This window comes from Salmo salar, chromosome 20 (assembly GCF_965601325.2).
Source record: "Salmo salar chromosome 20, fSalSal1, whole genome shotgun sequence".
NCBI classification, from domain to species: Eukaryota; Metazoa; Chordata; class Actinopteri; order Salmoniformes; family Salmonidae; genus Salmo; species Salmo salar.
Window position 1 is genome coordinate 40,639,109 of NC_138310.1, and position 15,882 is coordinate 40,654,990.

Genomic DNA, 15,882 nt, shown 5'->3' on the forward strand with positions numbered 1-15,882 from the left:
TGCTTATGCCGTTCTATACCATCACTCATTCATATATTTTTCTTATGTACATATTCATATTCATTCATTTACACTTGTGTGTATAAGGTAATTGTTGTGAAATTGTTAGGTTAGATTACTCGTTGCATATTACTGCATTGTCGGAACTAGAAGCACAAGCATTTCGCTACACTCGCATTAACATCTGCTAACCATGTGTATGTGACCAATAAAATTAGATTTGAATAATACAAAATAAAACACACATTTCAGAAGATGTCTGTAAACGTTTTAATGAGTTCTGTTGGGGACAGGGGTAGAGAGGCAGGGAGGGATTTTAAGTCATTGTTCATCAAGGCCCAATGGACAATAAAGAGCCCCATTGTAATCTGTGTTTCCTCCATGTCCACCACTATTCTGCTGCTCACATGTGCAGTGAAGAGCACAGGCAGAGTGAGTGGGTGACTGTGTATCCGTTGGAGGTTAAGAGCGCACACATTTTCAGTGAGTTGCAGTAGGGTTGTTCAGTTCGTTACATTTTAGTCATTTAGCCGACGCTCTTATCCAGAGCAACTTACAGAAGCAATTAGGTTTAAGTGCCTTGCTCAAGGGTACAGACAGATTTTTCACCTAGTCGACTCAGGGATTTGAACCAGCAACCTTTCAGTTATTGGCCCAAGACTCTTAACCGCTAGGTTACCTGCCGCCATAGCCCGTTCAGTGGTTAATGCGACACTAATTTTTCCGTTCAGTGATGCACGTGTGTGATGTCACTGGAAGCGGCAGGGCTATGGCAGGTGGGACAGAGGATGTGATTGGGCATTGCTGTAGTGACAAGTGGGCGGGACTTCCTGTGTAGGCAGGGGCGGCACAGGAAGTGACCACAGGGCAAGCGATATGCTGATGGAGAGGTCGAGTAGACTGACAGAGAGCAGGAACAGGAACCACACCTGTTCTCACCTGGGAGAGAGAGAAAGGGAAGTGGGGAGAGAAGAGGGGGAAAGAGAGAAATAGGAAAAGCTAGAGGGTGAGAAAGAGAGGGTGAAGGAGAGAAAGAGAATGCATGTATTGAGCAGTATGTACACCTTGAATGACTCTCTGTTTACAGTTTGTATTTTATTCTCCCTGACTGACCACTTAATACTCAAACAACAAACACTATTTTAAAAAGGCTCTAACAACAAACTACATTAATTACAGCAATGGGAAGGAAGTTTGTATGGCGAGTCGACGAGGATGAAGTATAAAGACAGATGTTAACCTATCTCTGCAAACCTGGGGTCACTGTTGGTAATGGCAGACCCTGGCCATGACCCCACTCACTGAGGGTGTCTCAAGGAGAGTGGGCTATGCAAAAAACACATTTCCAATTCACACATGCGTATTAACAAACACTTGTACATGAGTGAAACAGGACAAATAATCACCCACCAAATTATTATTGTACTGTAGGTGAACATAATAAAGACTAGAAAATACTTGGTACAGTGTAATGAGGCTGAAAGTCCTTGGACTGCCTCTGACAGTGTTTTTCTCCCGGATACCTAGGCAACATCGCACTACTTGACCGTCTAACTTGTTCAACCAATGACTAGTCAACTCAAGAATTTCCCCGTCATGCATTCATAATCCAAGGAAGGGTACATTTTAGCCAAATTCAAACAGAGCCGCTAGAGGCCATTCCTACCTGTTGGGGTGTCAGCAGGTGTGTCTGCGTGTTTGTGCTGGAGCTGGGGGGTTTGGGAGGGGTAGGAGGTAAAGGAGGGTCGACCCTGCAGGGCTGAGAGAAGGGCCTGGTCTAGACTGGCAGACAAACGCTGTTCTTGGTCTAGACTGGCAGACAAACGCTGTTCATAGTCTAGACTGGCAGACAAGCGCTGCTCATGGGAGCTACTGCTAGGAACTGTGGCTGGAACAAGAGGAATAACAAAAACACTCATAAGTGACACACATTGAAACACTTGATACAGCCAATCCCAAACAAAGGCCTTTTAACTAAACGCTTGGTGCAGCCAACCCCAAACAAAGGCCTTTTAACTAAACGCTTGGTGCAGCCAACCTTAAACAAAGGCCTTTTAACTAAACGCTTGGTGCAGCCAACCTTAAACAAAGGCCTTTTAACTAAACGCTTGGTGCAGCCAACCTTAAACAAAGGCCTTTTAACTAAACGCTTGGTGCAGCCAACCTTAAACAAAGGCCTTTTAACTCAACGCCAGAATGCAATGATTTTGTTCTCAAGCTTTTTGCATTGCCTAATTTACCACTCACCTGAGGAGATAGTGGGGTTTGCATCTGTTCTTGGTCTTTTCAAGTCAGGAAGTAGCTCCTTGGAGTGACTAGCACTAGCAGAGGCTGCTTTGGGCCCGGTGGGCTCACCCTTTCCCTTAGAACGGATCAGAGTGGCCCAAACCTCAAGCTCTCTCTTTCTCCTTGTCCCCAAGTCTGGCCCTCCCTCCTGGGAACTCGCTCTATCCACTGCCCCTTCTTTAGGACCAACTTTACCAGGGCACCGATCCTTCACATTCCCATTCTTCGCCCGGTTGTTAAAAGCCCCAGTTCCCCTGTACTGCGTAAGCTGGCTCCTCTGTGTAATAACACTTTCTGCCCCTTTTTGGGTAGTCTGTGTGCGAGTCCCACTGTTTCGGCTAAGTGCCCCCTGGTGGTTGGCTGACTCTACAGCAGCAGCAGTGGTGACAGCAGAGTCCCTACTCTCTCCAGTCCTCTGTGGAGGTATGAGTCTGGAGGGGTGTGGACTCTCCCCGTGGCCCTGCCTCCCAACCGCTCCCTCCCTGACCTCTAACCCTGTCTGGAGCAAGAAGCGGTCGATGCGGCTCTTCAGGTGGGGGTTGGGGAGGGCCTGTGACTCAGGGACGAAGGGGACACCGGTGAAGGGGTCGTTGGGGACGCGACCCCAGGTAGCCTCCCTCCTCTGGTACTCCTCCAGAGTAGAGCTGTCCACAGACACTCCACTGGGCAGCAGCATGGGCAATAACATCACTTCCTGGGTCAGCGGGTCCAGGAACTCCTCAGGGACTTCCAGGAGGCTGGGGGTCAGAGAATAGAAAAGATGAGAAAAATACATTAATATCTTCCTACAGATGACGGTGTTGCCTTTGTGAAAAAGAGTTGCAATTCATTTGCCTCATATATTGTGTTGAAAACAGTCAGTGTTTTATACACACTGTACCTAGTTGCTGTTGTCGTCTGTGACAGTGCCGGTGGTTGATTGACAGGTGAAGGCTGAGCTGATGCCAAGTGGCTGAGCCGTGGCACTGGTCTCAGGCTAGCGTTCTCATGTGTTATCCTCACCCTCTCCACCTCGTCCGGAGGGCAGCAGCGAGAAGGCAGCCCCCACACTGCCAGTGCCTTGAGCCCCATCGCGGAGGCACCCGCACCGTACGGCACCGTCACACGGAGCTGCTTCACAGAGCCTAGAGAGAGCGGGCCCCTGCTCCACAGCTCCTCTTGTCTACACCCCTCACGGGGTGCCGGGGGCAGGGAGGGGAAGGGAGGGCGCGGGCGGAAACAGGGATGGGAGAAACTGACGTGGGTCTCTTCTGTTAGTTCACAGCGTCCCACCAGGTGGAAAGCCCCCTGGCTGGTGTCTGTGTGGCTGTGCGTTTGGCCACGTTGGGTCCATTGCTGGCTCTTCTCCTGGCCGTGTAGACTATATTGTTGGGCCTGGAGGCTCCATTGGTGGCCTTTGAACTGGGCCTTGGCTTGGTCCCATTGCTGGCCCTTCTCTTGGCCTTGCTGGGCCTGGGTTTGGCCCTGCTCTAAGCTGTGATTGTGGGGGAGTGGGGGGTCAGAGCTGGTGCTGATCTCCAGCCTCTTGCAGTCCTGTCCTCGGTCCATGCCCCAGGGCCACAGCTCCACATCCACCCGACACACTTCCACTTGGAAGCCAAACTGCAGTGTCACCTAGAGTCAGACAAAGGAAGATTAGACAGACATACCCACCTTGACCACTTCTCTAGAAAGAGATGAAGAATAGGACAGTGATGTCATAATACACATCTCTAAATATTTTACAGCGTCAGCTCACCTGAACAGGCGGCCGCAGGAAGTACTCCAGCTTAAAACCCCGCCTCCGGACTGCTGGGTCGGCTGATAGGAGGTTGGTGACGTCGTACCCATCTGCACATAGCTAGATGAGGGAGGGAAAAGAAGAGGGAGGGAAAAGAATAAGGGCAGAGTGAGGAACGTGAGAAGGAAGGAATGAAAGAGAGGAGGTTAGGGGAGAGAAGGAGGTAGGGTTGAAGAGAGAAGTATTTGGTATTTTATTAGGATCCCCATTAGCTGTTGCGAAAGCCGCAGCTACTCTTCCTGGGTTCCCCACAAAACATTAAACATGACATGAATACAGAACATTAATAGACAAGAACAGAACTACATACATTTAAAAGCAGTGAAGTGATGAGGGGGAGGAGTGAAGTAAGGAAGAGGCGATGGAAAGAGCAAAAAGGAGAGGTGGAGAGTGAAAAGAAAGAGGGTAGAGGTAAAGAGGGTGAAAAAGTGGAAGACTCCCAGAAGAAGAATAACACCTAGCGAAGTGAGTATCAGACAATCCATAATACAAAGACTGGAACATAGCAAGGTTATCTGTGATTCAACCTCCCACACAGCACCTTGCTCCTCTCCTTCTCCTCTTCCCATCTGCCACCTCCAACCCTTTCCTCCTCTTCTCATTCAAGCACACATCTCTCACCCTTTCTCCTCCTCCTCCTCTCCATAAAACCCAGAGGACAGAAAATGACCACAGTAGGTGAGAAGGACAGGGGGGTGTGACGAGACAAAGGGAAGATTGGCTTTGTGTTGTACTCGAGGAGGAAGAGGTAGAGTATGGAGAAGAGGAAGAAGAAGGTAGAGTATGGAGAAGAGGAAGAAGAAGGTAGAGTATGGAGAAGAGGAGGAGGAAAGAGAGTATCTACATTTTTCCAATAAGAACGCTCATTTTAGATGTTCATTTAGAAGCATTTTCTCCCATTTGCTTTGACTGGGAATATAACCATTTGTTCAGATTGTTACACATTGAACCAACGTTAGTCAATGATCTATGGAGGGACACGGGGGATAATGTCAGCTCTGGTCCTATCCAAACCTCGACTTGAAGTTCAGTACGTACGCTTTTGGAGCCATATCCCGGGTTCGTCACCGCAGTGCAAGCATTATGGGTGATGAACGTTTTGACTTGACAACAAGGTACTGAACTTCAAGTGGTGTTTTGGCTACTCCAGTCCATAAAACTCTAATTGTTTTGTACCTTGTCACACTGGATGGTGGTCTTGAAATGTGGTAGGCAGAGATTCACCACCATGGTCTCACACCTGCTGAAATAAGAAACTAAAATCAATGTTTTCAACTTCTACACTAGACATTAGTCTCCTACCCATGCTGTGGAATAGTCCAGTCATTCAGACAGCCAGAGCTTCTTTGCTGTGAACTCTTTGTTCAATTACCCCAGGTTAGTGTAGCATGCAGTCTAAACCATGCATAGCAAAACAAGTGTCAACCCTACCAATCACGTGTGGATGTATGACAGAGATGATTCATAATCTATTCAATTCAACAGCCTAGATCTTTATTATCCGCTAAGGACAATGCTTGTGCAGCGTAAAAAAAAATAATACATACATACACACAGCAAATAAACTGACAATGGGAATAATAACATCAGGGTGTTGCGAATCATACACATGACAAAGTTCTATACAGGCAATCCTATGGGTATAATTTGTGGAACGTTCCAACATGAATCTGTTCCAAAAACTTCGTAAACAACAAGGTTGCCTACAAACAACGCATACAAAGTTGTTTAGCGGCAGAATAAGATACCGGGTTGGGATTGGGCTATTTCATTATGTTTTTCACTCACCACGTTTATTCTGAAAAATGTCTGTCCTCACTCTGGTAGCATACGGACAAACATTAAGAATAAGCTACGTGGTGAGTTGATGCCTATTCGGCAGCTAGTTAACTAGGTGAATTGATCGTGCTATTGTGTATGCGTTTGTTGGCAACCTTGTACTTTACGAAGTTTTTGGAACAGATTCCTGTTGGAGCGTTCCACAAATTATACCCACCCCCTACAGGCTGAACGACATTGCTTCTTTTCAGAATTGCAATAACACTTGACCTCTCTCCACTGTGAGCTGTCAGTTGACCTTGCCTTAGAAAGGGTGAATTTGATTTCGTCTCACATCACAATAATAGTTAGCGTCAGGTACTACTTCGGTAGTCTTTTGAGACATTGGGCAAGGGAGTCAACAATACAGCCCAATGTCCCAAAAAAACACACAATTACTTGACTCAAGACAAAAAAAACTCTCATGGGAAGCAATGTGTGATGGTACCATGTTAGTAGACCCCACCATTCTAACGTTACTATGGATGACTAACGACGGCGTTAACATTACATCCCATCAATCCAAAGAAGGATGACACTACATTATAATAGAACAAAGAAAAATGTCATGGCTTTCAGTCAAGAAAACAATATATATATAAATAATACGATTACATTCGATAGCCTAAAGTAGCTATCTGGAGTTCAATCTAGTCATGTTCAGTTAGCCTAGCTATTCCTCCACCACACAGATTAGTTAGCATATAGCTAGCTTACGTTACACAGAGCCATAGCTAACGCGTTAGCCTTCGTACACAGTTACCATGTTTTATTCCACACACAAACTGCTGACTTATGACAGTATTCTGTACCTTCTTTTGGCCCTCTCATCTCTAAAGCTAGCTAGCTAACGTTAGCTAGTACTTCATTGGTTACTTCCTAGCCGAGACCCGACGACAGGGTAATCTAGTATGGCCAATTGCTTCATTGCTAGCTAACTAACGCTAGCTAGTTTTTGTTTACTGAACCCAGTCTAATTTCTTGCAGAAAGTTGGCCAGTAAGCTATCGGAGCTCACCGTGTTTCCTAATGTTCTTGTAGACCAGCTCACACGAACTGTCTGAAAGAAATTCAAACGATGCAATCACTGGAACTTTTCTCTGGTTGGACCACTTTACATTTAGCCAAAACACTGGCTAGCTAATGGAAGGAAAGAGAGAAGGGACATATTACGGCGTCAACTATTTTCGCGATTGCCTGTATGGTGTGACCGAGATCCCCTGCTGCGTTCTCCAAAATCGTCTCTGGCACTATGATGCCGAAAGCATGTAGGCCTACAATGTAAAATCTGTTCCTTCAGCTTTTCTGCAATGAATGAAAGTATTTTCCTAAATTGTAAATGGTTAATAGTTTCCATGTGGCAACAAAAGATTAAATCAGAAAAGCAGCAGTGCCTTGGCAGATTTATTAAGCAGGGTGCAACTGCAGCCCACAATTCTGGGCGTTCCTGCATGTTGGCATTCATGAACCTCTCTTTATACTTCTATTGGTCCATTTTTAAGCTATGACTCCAGTACGTAGGCAGGAGACAGAGCCGCTCCAGTACAGTAGTATCTGCTGATCGTGTCAGAAAGACAGTGAGGCAACGGGAACAGGAGTGAGAGTTCAGATCTAGGACTGATGCCACAGGGAGAAAGACAGATGGAGTTACGCCAGGATGTCATTGGGCCGCAAGCAAAGTTGGGAGAAGAGGAATATCAGGATTTCTGAGGAGGAATGAAGGGGAAAAATAGTAAGAAGAGGTTGATTTGAATTTGACGAAGATGGCGATAAAAATGTAGATGCCGTGTCGAAGAAGATTGGTGTCAAGCGCAAACAGAGTGATCCGTGCGCCAGCCCGAGTTCTGGAAGTGAAATGGAAGTGAATGAGGATGATTTAAATGAGGTGGAAGGTGTGGTGAAAAGCTCGGAGGCCTGAACATGGCATCGATGGACATGATAAAGAAGATTCTGATCCAGTAGGAGTGACATTTTTGGAGAAAGTGGATCCTTGCCTTTTGGCGGATCCATTTGTGGTTTCAGGGTGGGTGGAAAAGGAGTTGGGTGCAGTTGAATCAGTAAATAGGTAACCTGCAGTGGACTTGTGATATTTGTGTGTGTTTCTTCTGATCAGAGGTAGCGGGCACTCCATGTCACGCAACTTGGGTCAAGAGCTGTTCCTTGCACAATTGAAAGGAATGATTTCTGTGGTAGCATTAAGTGTGGAGGTGGAGCAATTGAAGTTGAAGATTCCTGGTGTTTGTGACGCCTGCTGTTTGGTGCAACGCAGACCCAGTGGTGAGCGTCGCAGACCCAGTGGTGAGGACTGACAGTGCAACACTGTCAGCCCTTTTGAGTTTTGAGTCAGAGTCTTTACAAGACAAGGTCATGTTAGGATATAACAGTTATCCTGTTAGAGTTTTTATGGCGAACCCAATGCGCTGTTTCAGGTGCAACATTTATCGTCGTCGCAGCTGTGTAGGAGGGAGATTCCAAGATGTGTGAAGTGTGCAGGAGGGCATGAGATGGAGGATTGTGTAGTTATATGGATACATTTGTGCGTGTCAACTGTAGGGGTGCACATGTTGTTGGGGATCAGAAGTGTCCAGTGAGAGAGAGGCAGGTTGAGGGGGCTAGAGTCAGAGTAGTGCAGAAGGTAAGGCCTCCCGAGTGGCACAACGGTCTAAGGCACTGCATTGCAGTGTTGAGGTGTTGCTACACCCTGGGGTTTGATCCCAGACGTGACCGGGAGTCCCATAGGGCGGCGCACAATTGGTCCAGCGTCGTCCGGGTTAGGGGAGGGTTTGGCTGGGGGTGCTTTACTTAGCTCATCTCGCTCTAGAGGCACTTTGTGGCTAGCTTGGAGCCTGTAAGCTGACTCGGTTGTCAGTTGAACAGTGTTTCCTCCGACACATTGGTGCAGCTAGCTTCCGAGTTAAGCGAGCGGGTGTTACGAAGCAGCACGGCTTGGCGGGTCATGTTTAGGAAGACGCATGACTCGACCTTTGCCTCTCCCGAACATGTTGGGGAACTGCAGCGATGAGACAAGATCGCAATTGGATATCACAAAATTGGGGCGAAAAGGGGGTAAAGAGAAGAAAAAAAAAGAGTTGTGCAGAAGGTGTCGTATGCTAAGGCAGTGAAGAAAGTAGAGGAGGTTGGGTCAAGGGTGAGGGATTCTGAGAGGATCCGTGTGAATAGTACGTCTGTGCTTGCACAGAAGGATAAGCCAATGAGTGATATACAGTGCATTCGGAAAGTATTCAGACCTCTTGACTTTTCCACATTTTGTTACATCAATCTGGAATGACAAAGTGAAAACAGGTTTTTAGACATTTTAGCAAATGTATTAAAAATGTACATAAGTATTCAGACCCCTTGGCTATGAGACTCGAAATTGAACTCAGGTGCATCCTGTTTCCATTGATCATCCTTGAGATGTTTCTACAACTTGATTGCCCATTACATTTCAGTGTTGTGATACCTGTGGTAAATTCAATTAATTGGACATGATTTGGAAAAGCACAGACCTGTCTATATAAGGTCCCACAGTTGACAGTGTATGTCAGAGCAAAAACCAAGCCATGAGGTTGAAGGAATTGTCTGTAGAGCTCCGAGACAGGATTGTGTTGAGACACAGATCTAGGGAATGTTGAAGGTCCCCCAAAACACAGTGGCCTCCGTCATTCTAAAATGGAAGAAGTTTGGAACCACCAAGACTCTTCCTAGAGCTGGCTGCCCAAACTGAGAAATCGGGGGAGAAGGGCCTTGGTCAGGGAGGTGACCAAGAACCCGATGGTCACTCTAACAGAGCTCCAGAGTTCCTCTGTGGAGATGGAAGAACCTTCCAGAAGGGCAACCATCTCTGCAGGACTCCACCAATCAGGCCTTTATGGTAGAGTGGCCAGACGGAAGCCACTCCTCAGTAAAAGGCACATGACAGCCCGCTTGGAGTTGGCCAAAAGGCACCTAAAGGACTCAGACCATGAGAAACAAGATTCTCCGGTCTGATGAAACCAAGATTGAACTCTTTGGCCTGAATGCCAAACGTAACATCTGAAGGAAACCTGGCACCATCCCTAGGATGAAGCATCATGCTGTGGGGATATTTTTCAGCGGCAGGGACTGGGAGACTAGTCAGGATCAAGGGAAAGATGAATGGAGCAAAGTACAGAGAGAGGAGGAGGACACCTCAGACTTGGGCAAAGGTTCACCTTCCAACTGGACAACGACTCTAAGCACACAGCCAAGACAACACAGAAGTGGCTTCAGGACAAGCCTCTGAATGTACTTGTTTTACATGTATTTTAGAGGCTAGATCAGCTTTAATATTGCAGATAGATTGTAGCTCCCATCAATGTAATTGTCTGCATCATTTTCAATCCCCCGTATATGTTTTTGCTAATATACAGTATATACAGTCAAAAGTTTGTACACACCTACTAATTCAAGTTCTTTAGTTTTACAATTTTCTATATTGTAGAATAATAGTGAAGACATAAAAACTATGAAATAACATGTATGAAATCATGTAGTAACCAAAAAATTGTTAAACAATTATTGTTTCCAGTACTTGCCTTATATTATCTCTCATGTATCGTCCTTGTAAAAAACCTGTCTGATTAGAATGAATAATGTCCGACAATACCTTTGTCACACTCTTCGTCGTCTGAAGATAGAGAGAAATCATCGTCGGAGAAAGTGGACCAATACGCAGCGGGGTTATGTGTACTCATCTTTTTATTATGGATAAGAAGGTAAACCGAAAACAAAACACGTACACAGGAAAACGACGACGACGACTAATAGGCTTGTAAGGCACAAAGCTATACACAGCAATTAATCTCCCACAACTCACAAACCCAAACACATACCTATATATAGGACTCTCAATCAGATGCAACTAGACACACCTGCCTCCAATTGAGAGTCCAACACCCAAACCTAAACATAGAAAACTAAACTAGACAGAACGTAGAAATACAAACCTAGAACATACCCAAAACCCAGAACTCACAAATCAAACACCCTAATACACAACCAACCACCCCGAACCACATAAAACAAATACCCTCTGCCACGTCCTGACCAAACTACAATTACAAATAATCCCTAATACTGGTCAGGACGTGACAACCTTTTTAATTCTATGAGCTATACATTTTGCATCACAACACTGAAGTTTAAGGGGCCTCCAATTTTTTAAATGGACTGGATCTTTATATTTCCACTTGTATCCTGTTTCAGTAATAATGAAATCAGACCTTCTTGTTGAGTGTCTGATAATCTACCATTTACATTTGAGTTGTTAAAACATGCCAGTAACAGTCCTCTGAGTACATCAAAAAAGGTTTTGTATACCTCAACTGATATGCCATCCAGCCCTGGAGTTTTCCTGGACTTAAAGGCTTTAATTGCATCAATATGTTCCTCCTTTGTATTTTCGCCTTCACATGAGTCTTTCTGTACGTCTGTTAATTTTACATTATTAATAGAAAAAAATCCATTCAATTAGCTTCGGTTAGAGGAGATGGAGGAGACTGAAACAAAAACATATGCTTAAAGTACTTTGCTTCCTCTTTCAAAATTTGGTGAATCATGGGTAACTCCGTCATTTGTAACAAGTTTCAGTAAATTAAATTTGGTGCATTTCTCCCCATATTCCATTCAGTTTGCTTTATTTTTATAATATACACTGCTCAAAAAAATAAAGGGAACACTTAAACAACACATCCTAGATCTGAATGAAAGAAATAATCTTACTAAATACTTTTTTCTTTACATAGTTGAATATGCTGACAACAAAATCACACAAAAATAATCAATGGAAATCCAATTTATCAACCCATGGAGGTCTGGATTTGGAGTCACACTCAAAATTAAAGTGGAAAACCACACTACAGGCTGATCCAACTTTGATGTAATGTCCTTAAAACAAGTCAAAATGAGGCTCAGTAGTGTGTGTGGCCTCCACGTGCCTGTATGACCTCCCTACAACGCCTGGGCATGCTCCTGATGAGGTGGCGGATGGTCTCCTGAGGGATCTCCTCCCAGACCTGGACTAAAGCATCCGCCAACTCCTGGACAGTCTGTGGTGCAACGTGGCATTGGTGGATGGAGCGAGACATGATGTCCCAGATGTGCTCAATTGGATTCAGGTCTGGGGAACGGCGGGCCAGTCCATAGCATCAATGCGTTCCTCTTGCAGGAACTGCTGACACACTCCAGCCACATGAGGTCTAGCATTGTCTTGCATTAGGGGGAACCCAGGGCCAACCGCACCAGCATATAGTCTCACAAGGGTCTGAGGATCTCATCTCGGTACCTAATGGCAGTCAGGCTACCTCTGGCGAGCACATGGAGGGCTGTGCGGCCACCCAAAGAAATGCCAACCCACACCATGACTGACCCACCGCCAAACCGGTCATGCTGGAGGATGTTGCAGGCAGCAGAACGTTCTCCACGGCGTCTCCAGACTCTGTCACGTCTGTCACATGTGCTCAGTGTGAACCTGCTTTCATCTGTGAAGAGCACAGGGCGCCAGTGGCGAATTTGCCAATCTTGGTGTAGTCTGGCAAATGCCAAACGTCCTGCATGGTGTTGGGCTGTAAGCACAACCCCCACCTGTGGACGTCGGGCCCTCATACCACCCTCATGGAGTCTGTTTCTGACCGTTTGAGCAGACACATGCACAATTGTGGCCTGCTGGAGGTCATTTTGCAGGGCTCTGGCAGTGCTCCTCCAGCTCCTCCATTGCACAAAGGCGGAGGTAGCGGTCCTGCTGCTGGGTTGTTGCCCTCCTACGGCCTCCTCCACGTCTCCTGATGTACTGGCCTGTCTCCTGGTAGCGCCTCCATGCTCTGGACACTACGCTGACAGACACAGCAAACCTTCTTGCCACAGCTCGCATTGATGTGCCATCCTGGATGAGCTGCACTACCTGAGCCACTTGTGTGGGTTGTAGACTCCGTCTCATGCTACCACTAGAGTGAAAGCACCGCCAGCATTCAAAAGTGACCAAAACATCAGCCAGGAAGCATAGGAACTGAGAAGTGGTCTGTGGTCTCCACCTGCAGAACCACTCCTTTATTGGGGGTGTCTTGCTTATTGCCTATAATTTCCACCTGTTGTCTATTCCATTTGCACAACAGCATGTGAAATTTATTGTCAATCAGTGTTGCTTCCTAAGTGGACAGTTTGATTTCACAGAAGTGTGATTGACTTGGAGTTACATTGTGTTGTTTAAGTGTTCCCTTTATTTTTTTGAGCAGTATATTACACTTGAGTTTTCTTAAATAAGTTCCTCCATTTCTTTTTTTCTCCTCTAACTTATTCTGAGCCTCTGAATGTCCTTGAGTGGTCCAGCCAGAGCCCGGACTTGAACTCGATCGAACATCTTTGGAGAGACCTGAAAATAGCTGTGCAGCGAAAAAATAGCTGTGCAGCCCCATCCAACCTGAAAGAGCTTGTAGCGTCATACCCAAGAAGACTCAAGGCTGTTATCGCTGCCAAAGATGCTTCAAAATGTACCAAGTAAAGGGTCTAAATTGTTATGTAAATATGACATGATTTTATTTTTAATACATTTGCAAAAAAAATTCGAATAACCTGTTTTTGCTTTGTCATTATGGGGTATTGTGTGTAGATTGATGAGGGGGGAAAATTATTCATTCAATTTTAGAATAAGGCTGTAACGGAACAAAATGTGGAAAAAGTCAAGGGGTCTGAATACCTTCCGAATGCACTATATGATTCAGTAAGGTTGGATTCTTAGCGTCAGTGGTGGAAAAAGTACCCAATTGTCATACTAAAGTATAGATACCTTAATTGAAAGTTACTCAAGTAAAAGTCACCTGGTAAAATACTACTTGAGTAAAAGTCTAAAAGTATTTGGTTCTAAATATACTTCACTATCAAAAGTAAATATAATTGCTAAAATATACTTAAGTATCAAAAGTAAAAGTATAAATCATTTGTGTTTAATGAGCCTGCCAGATCAGAGGCAAAAGGGATGACCATGTGTTGTCTTGATAAGTGCGTGAATTGGAGTTTTCCTGTCCTGCTAAGCATTCAAAACGAGTACTTTTGGGTGCCAGGTAAAATGTATGGCATATGGATCCTTACTACTCACAGGGATCCGCTTAGGCTCCCTCACACTTCTTACACCATCCTCTACTTTTCTCACTGCCACAGCATACTGAGTGTACAAAACATTAGGAACGCCTGCTCTTTCCACGACATAGACTGACCAGGTTAAAGCCGTGATCCTTTATTGATGCCACTTGTTAAATCCACTTCAATCAGTGTAGATGAAGGGGAGAAAACAGGTTGAAGAAGAATTTTTAAGCCTTGAAACAATTGAGACATGGATTGTGTATGTGTGCCATTCAGAGGGTGAATGGGAAAGACAAAAAATGTGTCTTTGAACGGGGTATGGTAGTAGGTGCCAGGCACACTGGTTTGTGTCAAGAACTGCAACACTGCTGAGTTTTTCCACACTCAACAGTTTTCTGTGTGTATCAAGAATGGTCCACCAATCAAAGGACATCCAGCCAACTTGACAACTGTGGGAAGCATGGGCCAGCATCCCTATGCAACGCTTTTGACACTTTGTAGAGTCCAACACACATGTTGGTGTTCCTAATGTTTTGTACACTCTGTGTACAGCTGATGTGTATTTGTAGTTCCTAGGCAGACTAAAACATAAGAACAACAGCACTTCATTGCACTTATCAACACCTTTCTTCTCTCTGAGTATGAGCGCTTTGATTGTGCATTGATGAGTGAGTGACCTGTTCTTGTGAATGTGAATCCGACATGGGCCAGGATCCCTGTGGAACGCTTAAGACACCCTGTAGAGTGCATGCCAAGGCAAATTGAGGCTGTTCTGATGGCAAAGGGAGAAGCTACACACTCTAGTGTCCCATGCCCTCCTGCATACTTCTCACACCTCAGAATCTCCCTCCAACATATTGCTGCAACATGACCATGAAATTGGCACCTGAAACACCATATTGGGATCAGAACAAAAGCTCTCATGGGATAACTTATATACCCTACCATGACTTGATCTGGCAAACATTTCTCAAAAAAACACAGGGTCTCCCCAGTCTTGTGCTCACCACCGGGTCTGTGTCGCACCAAACGACATGCATCACAGACACCGGGGATCCCCAACTTCAGTTGATCCACCTTAACACTTAACCCCACCCCAGTTATCACTCCTTTCAGCGGCGCTCCACGCAGCACCATCTCCTTCTGAGCAGCAGGCAAGGCCAGCTCTGGATACTTTGAGCAAATTGATCATTTGACCGCCTCCCTTTCCCAGCCTGATACCACAAACAGATCAGCCAAAAGGCATGGATCCACTTTCTCCACGAGTCCTACTCCCACTAGACCAGAGTCATCTCGGGCATTTTTTTTTTGATCATTGGGGTGAGGATCGGAAGCCCTCACCTCACGACGCAGGTTCTTTCTCCTCATTTCTGTAAGGGATGATTTCGAGTTCCCTATCCAGCGACTGCTCAGGACATTCAGGTGGATAACATGTATTTTTTTCTTCTGTACTTGTCTCAATGAAGAAAGTACTCGGCTTTGCCATCCGCCATCTTCCTCGCCCGGTCCCTTGACATGAATTCCATTTCCGTGTGGGACTTCAGGAAACTCAGTATCAATCCGCCCGCAGCTGCCATGCAACATGTCCACTAGCTCGAGCACTGTCCCCAAATCAAACTTCCATGCAGGACACAAAATATGGGACTTTACCGGTTCCTGCAACCTCATTGGATAATGCTAGGCAGGCCTTCTTCTTCGGTATTATGGCGGTCCACAAACATAGGTTAGAGGTGGATGCTGCCACTTACTGTATGGGCTGTGTGTCAGCCTACTGTTCTGGAGTGTGAAGTCATTACACAAAAAGGGAAGAAAAATTGCCCTACCAACTAACCCTACACCCGTTAAAACTTCACTATTCCACTACTTTGGTCTTATCTGATCCTACACCAGTCCCGCAGCCTGGGA

The 15,882-nt window shown here is 45.6% G+C and overlaps 1 protein-coding gene across 4 annotated transcripts; it reads right to left on the reverse strand.

Moving 5' to 3' along the window:
• Positions 1–256: 256 nt before the first annotated feature.
• Positions 257–7,098, reverse strand: LOC106580617 (RING finger protein 37). Of its 4 annotated transcripts, none has more exons than XM_014161863.3 (7): positions 6,902–7,097; positions 5,243–5,306; positions 4,025–4,126; positions 3,167–3,900; positions 2,248–3,023; positions 1,667–1,888; positions 257–999 (listed from the first exon to the last, which is right to left on the reverse strand). In XM_014161863.3, exons 2-7 carry the CDS (start codon positions 5,294–5,296, stop codon positions 728–730), a joined length of 2,160 nt encoding a protein of 719 aa, XP_014017338.2. In that variant the 5' UTR covers positions 5,297–5,306; positions 6,902–7,097; the 3' UTR covers positions 257–727. The 4 variants fall into 4 exon arrangements, with proteins under 4 accessions (XP_014017338.2, XP_014017339.2, XP_014017340.2 ...); XM_014161864.3 differs by having other exon boundaries at positions 5,243–5,309; positions 6,902–7,044; XM_014161865.3 differs by lacking the exon at positions 6,902–7,097 and adding an exon at positions 6,697–6,838 and having other exon boundaries at positions 5,243–5,309.
• Between the last annotated feature and the right edge of the window lie 8,784 nt (positions 7,099–15,882).

Coding starts and splice junctions, on each gene's coding strand:
- LOC106580617 (XM_014161863.3), bottom strand. CDS start 5,296: ATGGTGGTGAATCTCTGCCTACCACATTTCAAGACCACCATCCAGTGT. Junction 3,024..3,166: donor CAGACGACAACAGCAACTAG/GTACAGTGTGTA, acceptor TCTGACCCCCAG/CCTCCTGGAAGTCCCTGAGG. Junction 1,000..1,666: donor ACCTGCTGACACCCCAACAG/GTAGGAATGGCC, acceptor CTCACCCTCTAG/CTTTTCCTATTTCTCTCTTT.